The sequence below is a fragment of the Caenorhabditis remanei genome, chromosome IV (genome assembly GCF_010183535.1).
Source record: "Caenorhabditis remanei strain PX506 chromosome IV, whole genome shotgun sequence".
Classification (NCBI taxonomy): Eukaryota; Metazoa; Nematoda; class Chromadorea; order Rhabditida; family Rhabditidae; genus Caenorhabditis; species Caenorhabditis remanei.
The window spans coordinates 12,979,667-12,999,360 of NC_071331.1; the positions used below are offsets into that span (position 1 = coordinate 12,979,667).

General features: G+C 38.7%; 6 protein-coding genes across 6 annotated transcripts; 1 reads left to right on the forward strand and 5 right to left on the reverse strand.

Moving 5' to 3' along the window:
* Nucleotides 1–6,246: 6,246 nt before the first annotated feature.
* Nucleotides 6,247–9,369, reverse strand: GCK72_013647 (uncharacterized protein; the record flags this gene model as incomplete). The annotated part of the gene is made up of 12 exons (XM_053729926.1): nt 6,247–6,343; nt 6,393–6,685; nt 6,733–6,984; nt 7,036–7,125; nt 7,173–7,566; nt 7,615–7,850; nt 7,898–8,346; nt 8,393–8,508; nt 8,555–8,614; nt 8,658–8,857; nt 8,908–9,161; nt 9,210–9,369. 12 exons carry the CDS (start codon nt 9,367–9,369, stop codon nt 6,247–6,249), a joined length of 2,601 nt encoding a protein of 866 aa, XP_053584698.1.
* Nucleotides 9,370–11,664: 2,295 nt separating this feature from the next.
* GCK72_013648 (uncharacterized protein) lies at nt 11,665–12,548 on the reverse strand (the record flags this gene model as incomplete). The annotated part of the gene is made up of 3 exons (XM_003090428.2): nt 11,665–11,871; nt 12,023–12,300; nt 12,353–12,548. 3 exons carry the CDS (start codon nt 12,546–12,548, stop codon nt 11,665–11,667), a joined length of 681 nt encoding a protein of 226 aa, XP_003090476.2.
* A 1,437-nt stretch (nt 12,549–13,985) lies between these two features.
* On the forward strand, nt 13,986–14,979 carry GCK72_013649 (uncharacterized protein; the record flags this gene model as incomplete). Its single annotated transcript, XM_003100878.2, has 6 exons — nt 13,986–14,004; nt 14,047–14,156; nt 14,205–14,386; nt 14,432–14,512; nt 14,560–14,757; nt 14,805–14,979. 6 exons carry the CDS (start codon nt 13,986–13,988, stop codon nt 14,977–14,979), a joined length of 765 nt encoding a protein of 254 aa, XP_003100926.2.
* Nucleotides 14,980–15,181: 202 nt separating this feature from the next.
* Nucleotides 15,182–16,854, reverse strand: GCK72_013650 (uncharacterized protein; the record flags this gene model as incomplete). Its single annotated transcript, XM_003090425.2, has 3 exons — nt 15,182–15,448; nt 15,495–15,719; nt 16,789–16,854. 3 exons carry the CDS (start codon nt 16,852–16,854, stop codon nt 15,182–15,184), a joined length of 558 nt encoding a protein of 185 aa, XP_003090473.2.
* Nucleotides 16,855–17,119: 265 nt separating this feature from the next.
* On the reverse strand, nt 17,120–18,336 carry GCK72_013651 (uncharacterized protein; the record flags this gene model as incomplete). Its single annotated transcript, XM_003100906.2, has 4 exons — nt 17,120–17,290; nt 17,341–18,001; nt 18,085–18,179; nt 18,229–18,336. The coding sequence occupies 4 exons, from the start codon at nt 18,334–18,336 to the stop codon at nt 17,120–17,122; spliced, it is 1,035 nt and encodes a 344-aa protein (XP_003100954.2).
* Nucleotides 18,337–18,695: 359 nt separating this feature from the next.
* On the reverse strand, nt 18,696–19,490 carry GCK72_013652 (uncharacterized protein; the record flags this gene model as incomplete). The annotated part of the gene is made up of 3 exons (XM_003090424.2): nt 18,696–18,910; nt 18,958–19,183; nt 19,233–19,490. 3 exons carry the CDS (start codon nt 19,488–19,490, stop codon nt 18,696–18,698), a joined length of 699 nt encoding a protein of 232 aa, XP_003090472.2.
* Nucleotides 19,491–19,694: the final 204 nt, after the last annotated feature.

Below are 19,694 nucleotides of genomic sequence, written 5' to 3' on the forward strand. Positions count from 1 at the left end.
GTAATCCACTAAAAAGTCTTACCAGTCAATACGCATCAAAAAAACATGACTCCAGACCTACCATCTCTTCACTTTATACTTTTGATTCCTCTGGACTCTAATCTAGTTTCAACAAATGATTGTTACTCTAAACTACACTCGAATCAAAAAACACATCAAAACTGTGTCCGAAGAATTCGTGGGATTTCTCTGTAGGCGTCTTCTTCCTATTATTGACTTGACAAATTCTTCAACTTCTTTGCTAAAACCACCTCCACACATGCGAAAGAAACAAAACCAACATTTTGTTTATTTTTTCCACAATCTCTTTTTTCTTCTTCTTCTTCCACCACGTCATTCCAATTGTGTGTGAGCCCGCAAGGTTTACTCAACACCACGCAAAAAACTTTCCCCCTCCTGTGCTCCCGGGCTCCCGTTTCATTATGACCAAACGGTTTTTGTTCGGTTTTCGATTTTCTTCCCGTCTCGAGAAACTAACCAATAAGTTTTTTGAGAGTGAGATAGACATCTCAAACTCAAACTCAAACACACGCCTGAGCAGCATCTAACCCCCCGAATGAGAGCAAACCGAATAGAGCTCAAGCACAGAACGGAAGCTGAGGAGGCTAACGATGGTGTCGGAAAAAAGGTTGTGGGGTTGGATTGTGTGTGTGTGTTTTGTCTGTGTCCCTTTTCTTCTTCTTTTGCGGGTAAATATTAAGAGGAACTGTAGAAAAAGGATCGATAGAATAGAGAGAGAGAGAGAGAGAATCATTCTTTTACACAGTAGTGTGTGCTCTTATATGGTAACAATAATGAGATAAGGGGTTCGGAAGATGAGTTGGAACTAGAAATCTTGTTTCTAGTCGTCGTTATCAACAAAATTGACCAAGTTGTATGATTAACTTATCACTTTGACAAACTGAAATCTGCCGAAAACCTCAAAAAATCCACCGTGATCGTGAGGGTAAAATGTTCTCAAACTTTCAGACCTAAATTTCTCGAACAGGAAGGGCAAAAACTGAAAGCAATTCATTAATTAAATTGTTCTCAGTTTTCCAATGATATAGGTCACATGCTATAACTCCGGTCCCTCCTAGAATATTCCCTAATTCGAAAAATAGTTTTTCTGTTTCACAGTACGAATATCAACATGTTCAGATTTTAGAAATCCAGTCCTCTCCCATTTTCAGATCGGAAAGTTTCAAACATTTGTTTTCACTTTTGTGACCACTAGATACCGTAATCTCATTGTTGCCCAACTTTTAAAGCACTTCGCAAATGCAAGGATTGCAATTGTAGATTCTTTGATTTAAGAAATTCCTGGAGTATATAACGCCGATGGGGGATCCTCATAACCATGTCATACAGAAGATTGGGAAATGAGGGCAGGATTTTGTAACTCAGGTTTCAAAAAATGTACAACACTTTAGTTGAATGTGTTAAAAGAGACTCCGCTTATTTAGACTCCTGCAAAAACTATGCCCATCAGCTCATTATAATCTAAACATATCAAATTATGACCTTTTTCTCCAAACTGTTTATTTTTTTTGGATCAAGCGAATACGGATAGAATGACTGGTAATAAGAGAAACAGAAGGGAGGATATAAACAAAATGGTTTACTCGAATGAGTTGGAGATGGGTTATACCAGAAGGATGGGGATGGGTGTCTGGAGAGCAATACGAGGAGTTACGCCATGTGTCTGGGTGGATATGAGGGGGTGATAGAAGAGGAAAAGCAGTTGGAGTTGGTGGGTCATAAAAACGGTGGGAGAGGAAGGTGTGGTTGGATTTAAATTGATGTAGAGTGACAAGTAATAATTGTGACACGTTGGGAACGGAAGGTGTCACTGGTCATAATTTATCAAGTGAAGTTATTACGGTTTCATGAGTTTTTGATGACTCTGAGTTTATTTTGGACTGCGTTCTTTGGTTAAACATCTCTCAAAACATTTAACATCCTTCCCTATTTCTACAAAATCTTATCCTCGAGTTCAGTATTGAGTCATTCCTCAAAACCCAAATTGATCCACTTTTTTGTATCACCGCTATGTAAACACCTTTATAATACAGTCTCTTAATCTCTTACGGTGTCATGTTTGACACTCGACATGATGAAGAGGGTCCGTCCATCCCGCTTCTCTTGACCTGCTCAAGGAGAAACTATATTGCGCAATTATTCTATTGAGTCATGACGATCAGTCTTTGATGGAGATACTTTTCTAATTGAGGGGATTAGATGAGTGTATTGTATTGTAATGAGAACGAGTGGATGAGGTGTTTTTCAGGTGTGATACTGTAGTGAATTACTAAAAATCTTTGTAAATTAAAATAGCAGAGGAACAATAAATCATTATTGAAGACTGATTCGATTCTCATTGAATTTGAAGTAAGAGTGGGGTACTCGATTCGACTTTTTTACCTTCTGCCTGCTGTATATAAGTTGAGGAAAGTTCAAAATGAGCCAAAGGGTAATGTTTCCTGAGAAAAGTTCAAATTTTTTCTCTGTTTCAACCTAAATGTTAGTGGTTCCAGCTATTCTTATCATTAATATGCAAGATGCTATCGAAATTTATCAGAATTGAGAATCCTTCTATCTCGATATGCTTCTGGATCTTTTCCCAGTCTTCCCACGCTTCAATCGCTTTAGTTCGAAACCAGCTGACCCAAAACACGTATCAAGTGGTCATCCTGATCAAAAAGTATGCGTATTACACATTCAGAACAAGAAGGACCACCCGACTTCTAACCTTATCCACTCCTCCTTCATCTCAAACACGACAGTTGTCGTCGCGCGTCTTCTTTTTTGTGCCGCGCGGCTTCCGCACATCGCTTTGATTGGTTCCGTAGAGAAGAAGCGCACCTTGCGATGGCATGTGTCGGAGAATAGATGTGTATCCTTTTTTCTTACTTACCTACCCTTTACATACCACCGGCTGTAATCTATATCTCGCGTGCGCAGTGTGTTTGCAAGTGAGAGCACTTGATGGTCCGGCCCATCACTCTCACCACAAGCGGCTTCTTCTTTTAGTTCAACAGGTGGAAATTAATGAGATTGAAATGGTTTGAGAGTATGGAGAATAAGAAGTCGGAAGGGAATAAAGGAAGAAGTTAAAAGACAAGTTATGAGATGTTGTTTGAATGGGACGATGGGTTCACAGGGATCAGAAGGGAAATATTTTTTACGGGCATCAAATACAGGAAATGGGTGGATATTAAAGCTGAAAAATTATAATAAATCGGGGGACAAACAAATTTTTCTATTAATGATCAAGTATTCAAATAAGAGACAACTCACAATAATGTTCGAAGACAAAATCTGAAATCAGAAGATGTCTAATTATTACTGTTCCAATGACTTGATATTACTCACAATTTGTCAAACTACGTCACTAACGTCTTAGGCTTATAAGAAAATATCAAAAGAAGAAATTAGTTATTTAAAAAATACAGATCATTGTTGTTCTCAAAGTTTTATTTGTTTCAAACTGAGGCTGAACATGTAAACTTTCAGAAACCACAATTCACAAAGAAGTGCTTTCTTTCCTTTTCTTCTCTATTTTTAATCGAACACCTGACGTTCTTTTCTCTCAATCTCATCTCGAGAATCCGAACAATAGAACACCCAATGTCTCGAGAGAAAAAGAAGATGAGCATGAATAAAAATCAGAAGAAAACACCGGAAGAAACCAGCTGATCTCTTCTCACTGAAGAATTCGACGAGTCGTCGGGAACTGATAAAAAGAGAGATGATAGTGGTCATCCGGTTCGAGAATGTCCGTGTGAATAGGTCAAGTCGGTGGCTCCCCCGGTGCCAGGTGCATGAAGCCACCATGCGGAGACTCGGGAAAGACTCGTTGAGAAGTTGGGGAGAGATGACAACAACTGTTGCGATGAAACACAAAACTTGTTTTGCAGAAAAGTGGAAACATATCAAGAACTTTTCAAAAAGTGCGTGGTAAGTAAGGGAGAGTTGAGGACTTTGACGGTTTCAGAGCATTGAGGTGCGGAATGTGTAGATGAAGTCTCTTCCACGGTATATCTGGAAAGCTGAAACTGAGAGTAGTCTGAATGTTTGTTTGGATTGGGCTTGTCGTCAAAAAGAATCAAGTTATGAGGTTCTTTCGTCTGAAAATGTATAGTGGAGAGCTGAAAAGGTATATTTTGCTATAACGAGATATTGCAGAACACGTTCAAATTACCTTTGATGTTAGCTTTCAATTTGTTTTTGTTTTACCAAAAAAATCCAAATAAGATTATTCTTTTGTAAAAACGGACTGTCAATGATCATCTGTAAAGAAAATTTGTTTCGAATCTTATTGACACTCTGAAACAGTTCAACAAGAAATTGTAAGATATTCTTTAAAAATGTGTTATTCATTTTATCATCTATTTGATAAGTCATCATGTAATTACGTACCATGACTGTCTTCCCAACAAGTTCTTGCGATGTTTGCCCAGGAGATTAGTTATGGAAGATGCAGAGAGATTTGGGATGAATACAGTTGTACTCTATTATTGAATTAGGCTTTCGAGTGTGTGTCGGTGTCTTGTTTCATGCATGGAATCTCTTATTAAACAAAAAAGAATTGGTCCAGGGGGTCTAAGAACTTGTATAACATGGTTTCTGTTTCAAAAGGTTTTTAAATGTGTAGCAGTATAAAGTTCCCATCGCTTTTTCATCGAATTACTGTATTAGGAATCCTAATTTAGGATTGTCATAACTTGAGTCACAAAATGTTTCAAATGTTTTGAAATCTCATTTCCACCCATCTTCCTTTAAGGCACATTTCTACTATTCCAAGAACATACATCTCTCTATTGGCACCTTTTTCTCCGTTTACCGGTAGTATTTGACCAAACTTTTTACTCTCCTCCTTATTCTTCACAGTCATGTTTTGTTTACCGTCACGCCATTCAAAAGGCTGATGTGGAAGCTGGCTGGTTGACTGAGAGCTCAACAAAGAGCATGTAGACAGAAGTGATATTTGAGAAGAAGTCATTGAGACAAAAGAACACCTCCTAAAAAGGTCGAGACAAGTGAAATTGAGTTGAGGGACGAGATGAGAGGGGATTCGTGGTAGTCTCGATTTGAAAATGTATTTTTGAGAGGCACGTATTGCATATCATCAGCAGGACAGTTGATTTACAATATCTGAAACAGTAACTGATGTTTCAACTTAAAATGATTCTTTAATCGAGTTACCTGGCATGTCGCCACTATCAATCTTTCTAGTGTATTCTCTGATCAGTCTTCTTTTATCCTGATTGATGTTCATAACCAGTCCTTCTTCTCCTTTCTTCCATCCTCTCACAACACATGACGGGGGCTGTATCCATTGGCATCCATCCATAGTTTTCATCTTCTGCTGCGCGGAATGCCAGAAACTACTTGGGTCCCTCTAGTTGATGTCTCCTCTTACTCCACACTCTTTCCTCTTGGTTACACTTATGTTTATACCGGACATGAGTTAGAGGTAACGAGAGAACGAGTGATCCGAGGAGGAACCAGAGATATAAATGATATGTGAGAGCTACTTTCTGCATGTGGTGTGCGCGGATGGATCAAACCGAACAGACGCCCTCCAACGGGGGTACCGAAGACCAATCACTTTACGGCGTGAGCAGCACTAAAAACAATCGAGATATTGTGGAAAGCATCCGAGTTTTTGAAAGTAGAGGGGTCGGAAGATAGAAGTTTTGTTCTTTTGAAATAGATGAATTTAGGAAAGGATGGGGTAGACTGTTTGGTTGAAATATCAGACGATCAAGCTTCTGGGATAGTGGTTCGATGTGGGATGGATGGTCTTATGGAGTTCTAAATCCAGACAGATCACACATCTACGTTTTCAAACGTTTGATGTTTCAGTCATGAATTGTCCAAAAATTGTAGACAAAATTGTCAGTTTCATTAAAACTCCAATAAAAGAAAATGAGGGAGACATTATTCTCAAAATCGGGTCAGTTCCAGATTTAAAAGTTTCTTTCAAAACTTTGAATTTTGAAATCACAATTTGATCATTCAATATGGTTGGCTCTGAGCTTTGAGAAATCAAGAAGGTGTTGGTTAAGTGGGGTTGAAGAAGAAGAAATCGGTTCCGGTTCAAGAGAGAAAAGATCATGAGAAGGTGAAACAAATCGAGATAGATAATAATTCAGACAGTGAATTGAACACAAGTAGAAAGTTTTGAAATGGAAAGATGAGACAAAGAAGAAGTCATGAAGCATACAATAAATAGAAAATGAAGTGAGATGAGAAGGTGTTTTAAGCGTTGAAACGAGTTTCTTTGAGTTTCTTGTACTTGTAGGTGAACATGTCGTTAATTTTCTCCTTTTGGAATTCTCCATTTTCGAAGAGTGACCTGGAAAACAATAAAAATTCAAGAAGCTAATGATTCAATTCATTCTTACTCATCACAATACTTCAGATCTGCGGTTCCTCTCTCCGAACAGTCGGAAGCGATGAAGAGAGGAACTGGAAGACTGATCGAACTCTCGATGATTTGATGGTCATAGCAGAGACTGTTCGTGAGCTCTTCCAAGTATTCCATATCAACTCTCTTCGACGAATGAATGACTGTGTATTTCGTGGGTTTAGTAGTTCCTTGGATGGCATTGGCTCCCACATGGTAAAACTCATTGTACACGGGAGAGACGATAGCTGTGTCGACGATGGTGCCCGGCTTCAAGTTGCACACTCTCCCCTGAAAATGTTTCTGCTTTCAAGAGGAACGCAACCAAATAGCTTTACCTGAAACGAGTCAAAGAGCCTTGTGCTGTGCATCTTGGTCGCTGCCATGACAATTAGTTCAGGGTCGTATGACGCTTTGAGCGAAGCGAAGCATTCCAGACACTTCTTAGTGTACACCTCGTTCACAGTTGCCAACTGGCTCTCTGCGATCCCATTGAAGTAGATCACGACCTTCTCGGCCTTCATCGCCCTATTTTTACGGGCAGTCTTGAGCGAATCCTTCAGTACATCGTAGATGACATCTCCGAAAATCTGAAATTTCTCAAATTCGTTTTTGTACACCAGAGGTTTCAGAACTCATACGTCTTTGGTTCTTTTTGTGTAGTAGAATCCTCCACAGAATTTGTGAGCTCTATCCAGAATATTTCCAGCAAATCCAACTGACACTACCTCCTAAAAGAAAATGAAATGAACTAGCTCAACGAGACTGAATGACTTACCGACTCTCCATAAGCAGTGTGTGAGAGTGAGAACCCGAGGACGAGAATGTTCTCTTCATTCAAGAAGTTGGAGCCAATATTATAGTTCAATCCTCCAAGTTTCATGTTGGTTTTATTGACTATATTTCTCCGGGTTCTCGCCTGTCTTGCCAGGGTACGAGCTTTTTCCAAGTTAATTTCCTGAGTGAGAATATCATATCTCTGCTCGCATGCTTTGATGAATTCGTGGTAAGCAGTTTGTTTACTGAGAACAAAGAAGAGCAGTTGCTTTCCTGTTCTCATCGCATTTGTGAAGATGCTGTGAACATCTTTATTTCTGATGTGAGAGAAACTTGGTGGTTCCACTTGCATCCCACATTCAAACATTTCATTCATCAGAATATCACCGACGTCCCTGGAAGTAATTTTCTCGTAAAACTTCTGAGACAAGTGTAAGACATACCAACAAGTTTCATCATTGAGAAATACGATTTCCCAGTTCGTTAGCTTCTTTGGTTCCACAAAATGTCTACTGTTGTTTGATGAATAGTTGAGATGTGGAGCTGGAAGAACGACTGCAGGGACAATCATCGGTTGCTCGATTCTGAAGACATCTGGGTTTACTTCATTGGTCAATCCCACTTGTTCAACGATCCTGTCAACGATATCCATACGCTGCTCAGGTTTCAATGCATTCATCTGAAAAATATTAATTTAACAAGTATGATACTTTTGAATAGTTTTACCCTGATCAGTCTGCTCTCCTCTTCTTTTGTCATTCTTTCCTTCGATACCTTCTGATCCGGAGCCAATCGAAGGACTTCTGGCGGGAAGTACGATACACGTCTTTCTGCATTAAGAGATACAGCAGCGACAGTGAAGAGATCAGGGTATTGGATCTCAATATTGTGACGGCTGCGGAAGTAGTCGTAGACAGAGATCATTAATCCGCTGTCTTGTTGAAATTCTTGATTCCTTGCGCTCGCAGCGAATCCTTTAATCATCATAACAGATCCATCGACTCCGAGATGTTTAAACTCTCCGTAGTCCAGAACAACATAACAGTTTTTGTGGTGTTCGAAAATTTTGCGCGCGACGCTGTTTTCAGCTGACAATCTGCAGTGGAATCCATTAAAAGTCGAGAATACTTTTATAAGTGGCCAACAAAGATTAGGGTGGAAAAGCGAGACTTTGACTGAAATATAAAAAGATTGTTGATTGAGAAAATATTCGAAACGTACTGTCATTTGTCATGAAAAGACTTGGGTTTCCGTCAAATCCCTCCAATGTTTTGATTGATTTCGTGACTCCGACAGCTGACGAGATTTCTCCTTCTGGGAACTTTTCAAGATGAATTCTGAAAATGGAAATTGGAAAAAGAAACAAATGTGATCAAATATTACGGAAGATTATTGCCCTTCATGAGATAGTGGGTTGTGTTGTTGACTTCTAGCACACTCAATCTGAAATTAAATTTTATTCGAATATTGAAGACTGAAGTTTCACCTTGAATTAGGCCCTTCTGCAATCATAGTGCTGATTGCTTGATGAATCGACTTATCCGCCTCGCCAGGACATTGATGAACTGATTTCCAAACGTCGTCGGAGGAAAGCTCACCGGAGCCAAGAATCTTGTTCAACTTGAACTCGGCACGAATGAAATTTGGTCGTTTGCTGATTCCTTCAGTGATGATCAGCGAGATATTCTGAATAAACACAAGTTTTGATCTACTCAACTCAATAATTGATATCTTACCTCATTTTCCAGTTCCGACAAGCTCCAGAGAATGCCTTGGCCATCATAGAACAATGTTCCACCATTTTTCAGATTCACGTAGCTGCTCATCGCTTTTGTGTATACACTCCTGCATCTATTTTTGTCCTTTTCATGCTCTTTGTCCATTTTGTTGGACTTCGAAATTGGAATGGTTACTTCACCTCCTCCTGGGCGGCTGAAGACATAATTGATAGTCACGGCGTATTGGTACACAGTGAACTTTGGAGACAGAACTAAAATTCGGAGAAGTTTTACGTAAAACTCAATTAGTGAAAACAAACCAATTCTTCTGCAATTGGTTCCAACATTAATCATTCTTGCTCCTCCGCGACCCGAATGAGGTGACTCTTTCTTAGCGAGTGGCTGGAATCCGGCATGGTGTCGAGGCGATCTCTCCGAAGCCGGACCCGAACCGTCATGTTCATCGCCAGTTGGCGGCATTACCTGGAAAAAGAGGATTGAAAGTTAGGTGACGAGAATTAAAAAAAGGAAACATCTATTTGGAAAAGAGAGAGATTTAGAAAATTCCCGATAAAATAAATAGAAAGTCAGAAAAGGTAGAAGGAGTTTCCACAAAGAGAAAAAAGAAAACAAAGTACGGGAAAAACTATTTTGAATATATTTATCTCAATTCTACGAGAAGTTGTCGGATTCAGATGACTCGTGACGGTTTTTGAACTCTAAACTTCACTAGATTTCACTAAAAATATTTTTTCAAGCGAAAGCAGCACGGAATAGAAAACGTATTAGTTCTTGTCGAAAATGTCCTTTTTGGGATTAAACAAAAAAAGAAATTTATTTTAATTCAGATAATCTCTCTTCCCAAATATCTATTAAAAAAATAATATTCTCCATTTGTTTTGCAAATATTCGAATATTCAAACAAGCACAGAGGTCCGAAAAAGGAGACTTTGTGAGTAAGAGAAGAGAGAGTCGAGAGAAACACATTCAATGGAGAGTAGAGTGAGAGGTCATTTCGATACCCATGCCAGCGGGTGTTTGGAGGAAAAAAAGAGAGAGAATGAGTGAAAAGAAGTCGAAAACAAGAACGAAGAAGAGGAAGGGGGGATGGGTGGAGCTTCATGCTGACCATGAGTGTTCTGAATGGGGAGAAGAAGAGAAAAAGGTGGGGAACTGAAAAAGAAGAAGGAGAAGAATGATAACTGTTTGTAGATAGAAAACAGTGTGAAGGGGGAATTCAGAGGGGGTACTGGGTTGAAGAAAAAAGAGATTTTGGGTAGGAATTTAAATAGAATATCAGGGAAAACCATGAATGATTCGACGAGAAGCAAGAAATTCTGAGTTGAATGGTTGTAGATAGAAATCTTCCTGAATAAAAAAAGCTAAAACTTTCATCTCGATTCTTGAAAACCATTTTTGAAAAAAAAAAAAAGCTTATTTTCAATATAAACCTGCTCGTTTTGCACATCAATAGATGATTTGTCGATAACCGTTTTGTGAATAATGACGATATTTCCCTTGGAATTGATTATTGAAAAAAAAACTGCAAACTTATTTCCAGACACTTTGTCCCTGGGTAATTGATTCCATAAAAATCGAACTGTGCCTGTCTCCTGAAAATGCTACCTTTCTTCTAAATGATAGAACCTATTTGAAATTGATCTATCATCGGAACAACCTCCATTTGATTGTGATAAAAAATATCACCTTCAAAAACTTTTGAATGATATATTATCGATATCACATGAAGTTGACTGCAAATGGCCTTCTTCTTCTTCTCCTTTTTCGAAATTCCCGAAGGTCTAATTATAAATTTTAGAAAACAACTGAACACTTAACGTAAACATTTCTAGTCTCAAGGTTCTTGTCTGCAGACGGATATTCAAATCACATTTTTCCGAGAAAATTCAAAAAAGAGAGTAAGAGAAAATATATTAGTGCGCATAGGAGCGGATTAAAAAGATGTAGGTGATGTTGAAATGAGAAAGAGAGAGTGGAGTCCAGAAAAGACGCAGATTGTGCACTAATCAGAGCACGGAGGCATTTAGAACACAGAGATTAGAAATGAGGGAGACAAGTGTTGAAAAAAAAAAGAAAATCTGAAAAATATTGAAATAATCTGCTCACAGAAAGAAGCTAATCGACCGAATGTATGTAGTATGAAAGATGACTGACATCTGGCTAGATGTTTAAGAATCCAAAAAAGTCAACAAATCAAATCAATCGTTCTCCCAAATTTATTCAAAAGGGAGGTGATGGCATTGCAATAAGATACACAAGCAACAATTCCCGGCGAGACCCTTCCGGGAGGACACCAGCCATCACTGGCCATTGGAGGTTAGAGACGTAGAGGAAAATGCTCTGTATTTATGATTGGAGGAAGGGACGGTGGTTTTATGTGTGTGATGCAAGCGAGATGCGAGGATACTGTAGAGGGGGAATGGACAGGAGGTATTAACCGTGGAAAACTTTCGGTTGATAGAATAAAATACGATTCCAAGAACAGTTTTCTGAAAAAAGATAAGGCGTTTGTTCAATTTGACCGCCGTTACCTCTTTTATCAACCCTTCAAACGATTGTGGTCGTTGCTCCTATTTCCCCTGATAATAAAATAGACGTGATGCTTGGAAATTTATTTACAGAACCAAAATATACCCGAGTTATAATAGTTATTAGTGAGATAAACACAAAATAAACGTAAGTAATGACATAAGGTGCTGAAGTACAATAATACAAGCAAACTTCGAGTTTCTAGAAATTAGTAGTGTTTCGATTTCAAAGATTTCTAGCCGGTTTTCGGTTAAGAAGATAATGAGTACCGGTATTGGTTTTGAAGTGCTCCGACGGAGTCGAATTCGCGATTTCTTGGGGGAACTGGTTTAGTGGGATCTCTGTTGGCTCGTTTTGTCTCTCGAAAATGAATTCTGCTTTGACGAAATTTGGACGTTTGGAGACTCCGTCGAAGATGACGCAGTGGATATCCTGAAAGTCAAATTAAAAAGATTTTGGAGCAGACTTAAAAATATTTGCTCTCCTAGAGAGAAATTGGAAATTTCAGTTTTCTCTGATTGTTATCTGAAATATTAATGAGGGAAAATGCCGGCAATAAAAATATTTGCTAAATCTTACGAACCTCGTTCGAAAGTTTTGTTGAACTGTAGAGTGTAGACTGGCAGTCGTAGTAGAATGGTCCGCCTTGAAGACGTTCTTCGTAAATTTTCACTGCCACTTTGTAGACACGTTTACATCTATTCTTGTCATGTTCCAGCAGTGATCCGTTTTTTATTGATTTTGAAAAGTCGAGCGATTCTTGAGTACCATTTCGTTTCGTAAATGTATACTTGATAGTGACTGCGTATTTGAAAATCGAACGCTTTGGAGCCGGAGAGCCTGAAAAAGGAGCAGGAGGACCTGAAAATCAATGGCTTACGATTTCCAAGAGAGTTTGAGTGACTGATCTTACCAAAGCTCTTCGTTTTGAAAGATTTTGTACTGTTTTCGAAATTAGTATTGTTAGAATAGTTCGAGTTGTTTGAGTTGTTCGAGTTGTTTGAGTTGTTCGAATTGTTCGAATTGTTTGAGACGCCGAAACTTGGCGTAGGAGTTTTTCCAAAACTTTTCGGAATGCAACGCGACATTTCGGTTTCAAGGAATGTCATTTCTGAAAATGAAAGAGATTTTGAATACGGACATAGCGCAGAGGACAGTGACAAAACAATGCAATTCGACCGAAATCTTGTTTTAATGATTACAAGTAAACAGAAGAAATCTTAAAAGCTATTTATTTACAGAAACAAAAAATATTTTTGGCTGTAATATCTTGAAATTTGAGGCCGCAACTTCTCGTGAGAGTGTTTGCGTACGCTGCATCAGATTTTACGACAACGAATGAAATAGCTTTCGATATTGTTTCTAGCGCTTTGAAATTAAAAATCTCAGTTTTCAAAGTATCATAAAACCATTGAACGTCTTCAAGGTGTTCAGCAGAGTTATTTTATCCGGATAGATCGATTTCCGCTGAAAGTAACGAATTTTATGAATTGAAGGAAACATTAAAACTCACTTCGTGGAGATACAGATACTCCTGGATTCAGGGTTCCATTGAATCCTTCTAATCTCCTCACAACCGACTTGATTCCAACTGCGCTACTCAGTCGTCCTTCATCGAATTCCATTGGGCGGATATTTTGATACTTGTTATATGAAATTCAAAGCTTTGAACTTACCCAAAAATTCGACAATCACAAATAGAGATAATGAACACCATCACTGTTGTTTGATCTTGCAACACTTCAATCTGGATCAATGCATCGATTCCTATCTTCCAATATCTCAATTCATCTTTTTCCTGCTTACAATTCGTTCTATTCGAGTTAGAAACTTCGATGCATTGACCACCTCTTGATAATATACTTCACTGTGACGTCTGAAGTATCCTTAAGAGACTCGAGAAGATCATCGAAGGTGACATTCCAGAAATGAGCCAAAATTAGAAAAAAGTGTATGAAGTCACAAGAGAGTGAGTATAATTTAGAGAAACTCTCAATAGTTTATCTTATCTCTCCCTGGATCAAAACTCGGTGAACATATAATTAGCTGTATATATCAATGATCATATGAGTAAAGTAGACGCACGTTATTAACCAGACATTGTTCGAAGGAAATTTATAAAACGAGGGAATGAAATTGAGAGGGCCTGATAAGTTGAGGTGAGTTCTGGACGGCTTCCTTTCGAAGTTGGTCCCTGTAGGCACTTGAGAAATGTGTTTTTTACTGTAAGATACTGTAGGTGGACAGTGTCAATCATATTGTAGATATTCATATAGAATGTTACTGTTTCACATACTTTGCATGGTAGATTCACTCTATGAACTTTCACTACGATGGATTTTTCGAGCTTCTTAGTCTTCTGAAAAACTGTGATTCACGGAGCCAATTGATTGTTTTTTTCATTCAGTTTCCAACCATCTTTTTTAAATATATGTTTTTCCAGTTCATAGCACAAGTTCAAGTTACAAATTCGTATTACTGCTTCACTGCTTTTCCGTTTCTTATTCAGCATTCTTTATTTTCAAATTGTTGGCTTCAAAAATCCAATGTTTCCTCCGATTTCAGGTATTTACCCTTTTTTCATTTTTTTTCATAGATATGATTCAGGTCCAGATAAATTAGGAACATCATCTTCCAAATTGAGATGGCAGAAGTCAACGAGAAGGATTTCATTTGTGAAACTTCCGTCGATTCAGTCGAAAGGAAAACATCAAAATGTGACACTTTTCTTGTTCCTCATCTTCAATTGAGATATCTGAATTCAGAAAGTGTCATCGGTTCCATCGGAAGAAGAACCCATTCCATCTGATCCAACTCCATCAACTTCTCTCCCACCCATCCCCACAATTACTCCTTCTTTGTGCATTGATAATCAATATTTCGCGAATTATATCAATGAAAAACCGAAAATGGATGATGTTGACTACTTGAGCAGAGCTTTCAGTTCGTGAGTTCTCTCTTCTCGGGAATTTTCATCCAAATTCTTTTCTAGATTCGCCAAAATCCAAGGTTCGCTTCATGCGCAGAGAACAAACTACTTCGAGAAACGAGGACTTTTGGAAGCCATCGAATTGTAATTATTTGTTATTTGAAAACTCTCAAAAACACGTATTCTTCCAGAAATATTGAGCAGCAAAACAGCAAGATTAGTGAGGCATTGGGTTGTCTGGCAGTTTGCAATCAAATTACTGAGAAATATCAGTGCACTTTGGATAATTCCTTCCAGATTCTTGTGGACGATTTCTCAGAAAAAGCGTTCAGATTGAGCAGTTTGACCAGTCAGCTACATGCTCTCAGACAAACTCATCACGCGAATTTGTATGCTTAACGATTTTAGATTCCTGAATGCAATGATCTAATTTCAGACAAGTCAGGAAAAATGAGGAGAGTCAACTGGAAGAGATCGCATGGAGAATTGAGAGAGAAGAGAAAAGGATTAAAAAATTGGATGGAAAACTGTGGAAATTTTATGAGAATCGAGAAGGAAACAGGAAAGGAGAGAAAGAAAAGACACAAGAAGATGAAGAAGAAAATAGATAAATTAAAATGTGATGTTCAAAAAACAGCAATAGATTTTTGAAATATATAATAGAGCTTTTGATAAATTAGGAAATCAATTCTGGAAAAAGTCTTCGAGAAGTCATTAACGAATCATTTTTGAAAGAATAAAATTACCGGGAATATGCAAAAAACTCAACAAAAAATTCAAGAGCAATCATTAAAATCCACGGAACAATGAAATCTAATTCAACGACTTTTCGGCCAAATGCCACAATCCATCGTTCAAATAATGCAGACTTTCGATTCCATTTCCCTTATTGATTGTCTGAATTTCTTCACTGCTCATTGACATCAATCCAACCGCCAAAGCGTGTTGCTTTCCTTCAGCCATCACTGCCACAACCGTGTCTTTTGGTACTAGTGGAGTGAGTTTGGCACCTGGAGAGGTCAAACCCGGGCACATGATTGAGGATCCATTCAGAATGAACTTGATTGCTCCCTTGTCGACCTAAAAAGATTGAAAATCAATTATATTTTCTAATTTTCAAACAAACCTGCTGGTGTGGCAAGATGAATGGATACTTGTGGAGTGTTCTCAAAGTTGGAATGTAATCTGTATTACGTGTCTTCACAAATCTGACGACTCCCAAATGATCGGCAAGCAATTCGATGTGATCCTTGCATTTTATCACCTTGAAATTCTCCTTCTTTGGAAGAATCTCTTCGAGATGTGGCTCCAGATATGGATAGTTTTCGATCAACTTCTTACGAATTCCTTTCTGAAAATTAATTTAGTCACAGGATGTCTAGTGAAATACAGTACCGTGCAGTAAGATAAACAATTTGGACTTTTTCAATAGATCGAGTGAAGTGTTTTTCAAGAGAATACTAATAACGGTAAGTTTCAGCAGACAGAAAAACGTGGAGACTAAGGGGTAATGCCAGAGTAACAGAGTACGTTGTGATAGGATCTCGGGAACACCGGCTTCAGAAGACCGCAGTTCAGGCTGAGACTGATTGTGAGATTTTCAGGTGACGCTGCAACTACGATACTCGGCTCCGGGACATTTCGTCACTAGACGTTTCGCCACCGGACGTTTCGCAACCAGACATTTCGCCACCGGACATTTCGCCACCAGACGTTTCGCCACCAAAAAATGGAGAATTTATAAAAGCTTTATAGGGAAAAAACATACCGCTAGTTCGCTTTGATTATGCTAATTAAAATGATGTGATTTTTTCCCCTATAAAACTTTGGAAATTCTCCATTTTATGGTGGCGAAATGCCCGGTGGCGAAATGTCTGGTGGCGAAATGTCTAGTGGCGAAATGTCCCGGAGCCCGATACTCAACTCTAGAGGATTCGAACGATGAACGCCGACGCCGAACCAATCAATCGATTGATACAGGATATTGCAAGATTTACACATAGACCTCTCCATGTCTCTATTAGAATCGATGTATTGAGGTCATGCCTGTGACGTGTTCCCTAATCTTACTGTAGCTCTGATAGTATTTAACTTAGTCTCGTTTTTCCTAAGCATGTCTCAGAATTCAAAAATACAACACCTCGGAAGGAAAAGAATATATCAAGAAGATGGGAATATTTGTTGAACTTGCATTGTTTTCTCATTACTCTTTGTATTATTATTCACTAATACGTGGCACATTGCACGCGCGCGCGTCCAATAAACTCGTTCTTTCTTTTGGGAATGACATGGTTACAGTACACTGTCAAGTTATTCCGCTTGTGTTCACATGTCAAAAAATATGGAGTTCTCGTAGGTTGTGTTAAACCGGAGAACTATTACTATTACAAAGAATTGTTTGAATTGTTTGAATTGCTCACCTGAACACTCGATTTAAGCTGTGTGGCGCCCGTCACATCCTCCTTCTCGTCAAATTTCTTGAACATTTGTCCTGAAGAAATTACGAAATTTTTGGGCTGAATTAATTCAGTTTTCAAATAAGCATGGTTTAAAAACCAAACAAAACAAGAACAATTATAGAGAAAAAGTGAGGTCTTTAATTTTAAAAAGCACAAAGTGAAAGGTCATTGGAATGTTTAGAATTATAAAGCCGTACAAAATAAAAATCACAAAAAATTCAACCATAAAACAACTATAAATAAAGCAGAGATAACTGGAGCCTATGAAACTCAGGGAAAATAACAAAATGGCTTAGTAATAAATGCAGCGAGTTCTATGGAAAGGAATTTTCTTCTCAACATCCGCAGCATGAATTCTTCTGTATCCCCAGACAAAAACGTCGACTTCCATTGCAGTCACTTCACGAACATCGGTGTATCGAGGATCCGTAGCACGAAGTTTATTCATATGATCAACAATTTCCTGGAAAACAATATTAGTTTTATGAACAGTTGAGAACTGAATCCACTAACATCACAAACCGCAATCGACGCTCCTCTCAATTCAACTTCCGCTGCCGATCCATTATCCAATCGTTTTCCTTCTCCGATTTGATCCAATAACTCCTGCGAATAATCCAGAGCGCCCAAGTAAGCAAGAGCTTGTGGAACGCGATAATCTGCGAACATCGTGATAGTCGAGATATCTTTGAAGTCGGCAATATCATCGTGTCCCTGGAGTGCGCCATAGACGTCGGCGACCAGAATTTGTGCTCTTTTCAAAAGTGAAACCTTCTGATTATGGAATTCTGCGAAGTCGCGGAATGATGTGAAGTTTTCTACGATTAGTTTCAACAGAGTCTGCGCAGATCTCTCTGATTTGATCACACAATTGTAGAATTCGCCGTTGAATTTTTCAAGGAGAACTCGGCCTGATTCGTTGATCGCCTTGACTCTTTCCCCAAGAAGTGGGATTGAGTGCCCCGAGTCTGACTTGAAAATCCGATCGATCTCTTCTTCCGTGACATTTTTCATCCATTCTGCAGAAAGAACTGGAATTTTCGCGGCTATCGCTTTGTTGATAGCGGCACATGCAGAAAAATATCCAGTGTAGGTTTTTCCATTCCAACTCACATCATAATGTGCTCCTTCATCCGGCCAAAACGAAAAATTGATAGTGTCGACTAGGAAGACCCTGAAACAAGAGAATTGGTGTGAATTTGCTATATCGTTTGTCAAAAATCGAAAACCAGGTTTTTAAAAAAAACGGAATCTCACCACTGAACAGCTTCTTTATCTCCACTTTTTGGATGAAGTTCAGGCGAGAGAAACAGAGCTTCCTTGATTGATCCATCTTTAGCTGCTTCGAGAATCTAAAATTGCTCGTGTTTGAAATCGAAAAGAATTATTGAGAATTATTACCTGCTCGGCGACTTTTACAACGCCTTTCTGATTGATTTTCACCAAACTTCCATGCTCGGCGATGAATTTTCCTGATTCTGCTGGACCAAGCACCCCGTCTATAAGCATTTGTCTAAAAAAATTAAGATTGTATTAATATTAAAGTGAGAAAAGCTTGGGAAGCTGAATTCTGAAGTAAAAATTCTCAACCTACAAAACGTGTTGAGTACAACACTTCGCCATCTCGTGTCTGCGTCTCCTTGTTTTGAGCGCTCTTTCTCTCTCGTCTCTCTACGTACTCGAATGTATTATACTTGACGACAAGTAAGTTTCAGACAACCAAAATTTTCAGCACTCTACATTTGAAAAATAAAATAAATGTTTGAATAAAATATTCATTAAAGATTATAGTAATTATTCTAAAAATTCAAAAATACGTAAGAGAGGTATTCGGAGTCAGTTGTGAAAATAAAAACATCAAGAAAAAATTAGCAGAATTGAACGACGTATGTGGCGTCTTTACAAGTAAATGTAGATGTGGCGTCGTCGTAAGCGTATGAGTAAGCTGATGGACAGGCCTCTTTGAACAACATTGCAGTCTTGCTTTGTCTGCATTTATCAGATGTTCCGAAGGCTCCGCGGCAGCATTCTTGATCGTTGTTGTAGGCCAAACATCCAGATTTACAAGCGACAGTGCGACCGTCTGAAAGTTAAAAAATTATCTCAGTAATCCCTAAATCTTAAACTCACTTCTTCTGACAGCAAGATCTCCTGGGCAGATATCATTGATGTTTTTGAAGCAGCCACCAGCTCTTTTGCATGCTCCATGACCTCCTTGAGCATCAATCAGCACTGGAATATTGTATCCATCCACCAAAGAGACGTCGTAGAAATCAAGACCCTCGTGTCCACGAAGAGTAAATTCGGCAAGACTGGCTGGAGGCTCTCCACCAGCTCCATTGCATTGTTCACGTGGCTGAAATTGCATTTGTTAAGTAATACGCAATTTTTGCTTGTTAACTCACTCCACAGCTTCCAGTAGCACAATTCATGTTTCCATCACATTCGGTTCTAGGCCAAATTCTTCCAGACTTCCATGCATCATCCACGAAAACACTTTTTGTCTCTCCTGCATTCAGTCGAAATCCTCCTCCAGCTGGATTTCCGGGACCAAGGATTCCAGCCCATGTAGTGAAAGGACACTTGTTGTATACTTTTATCTCTCTAGCAGAGAGATATCCGGAAATGGAAAGAATGAGTAGAAGGGGAAGAAGACGATTCATTTCTCCGAAGAGAAGATGTTTCTAGTGGGCTTATGGGGCCCTTTTTATACTGTTCCATTAGTGGAAGAGTCACATGAATGACTCAGGTGGGATAGGGTCAAGAGTTGTAAGAAATTGTAAAATACTCGGGATCTCATGAGTTTCTAAAAGAGAAACCTTTTGATTTCTGTTTCTTGTTTGTTCTGTTTTTCTCACAAATGTTCT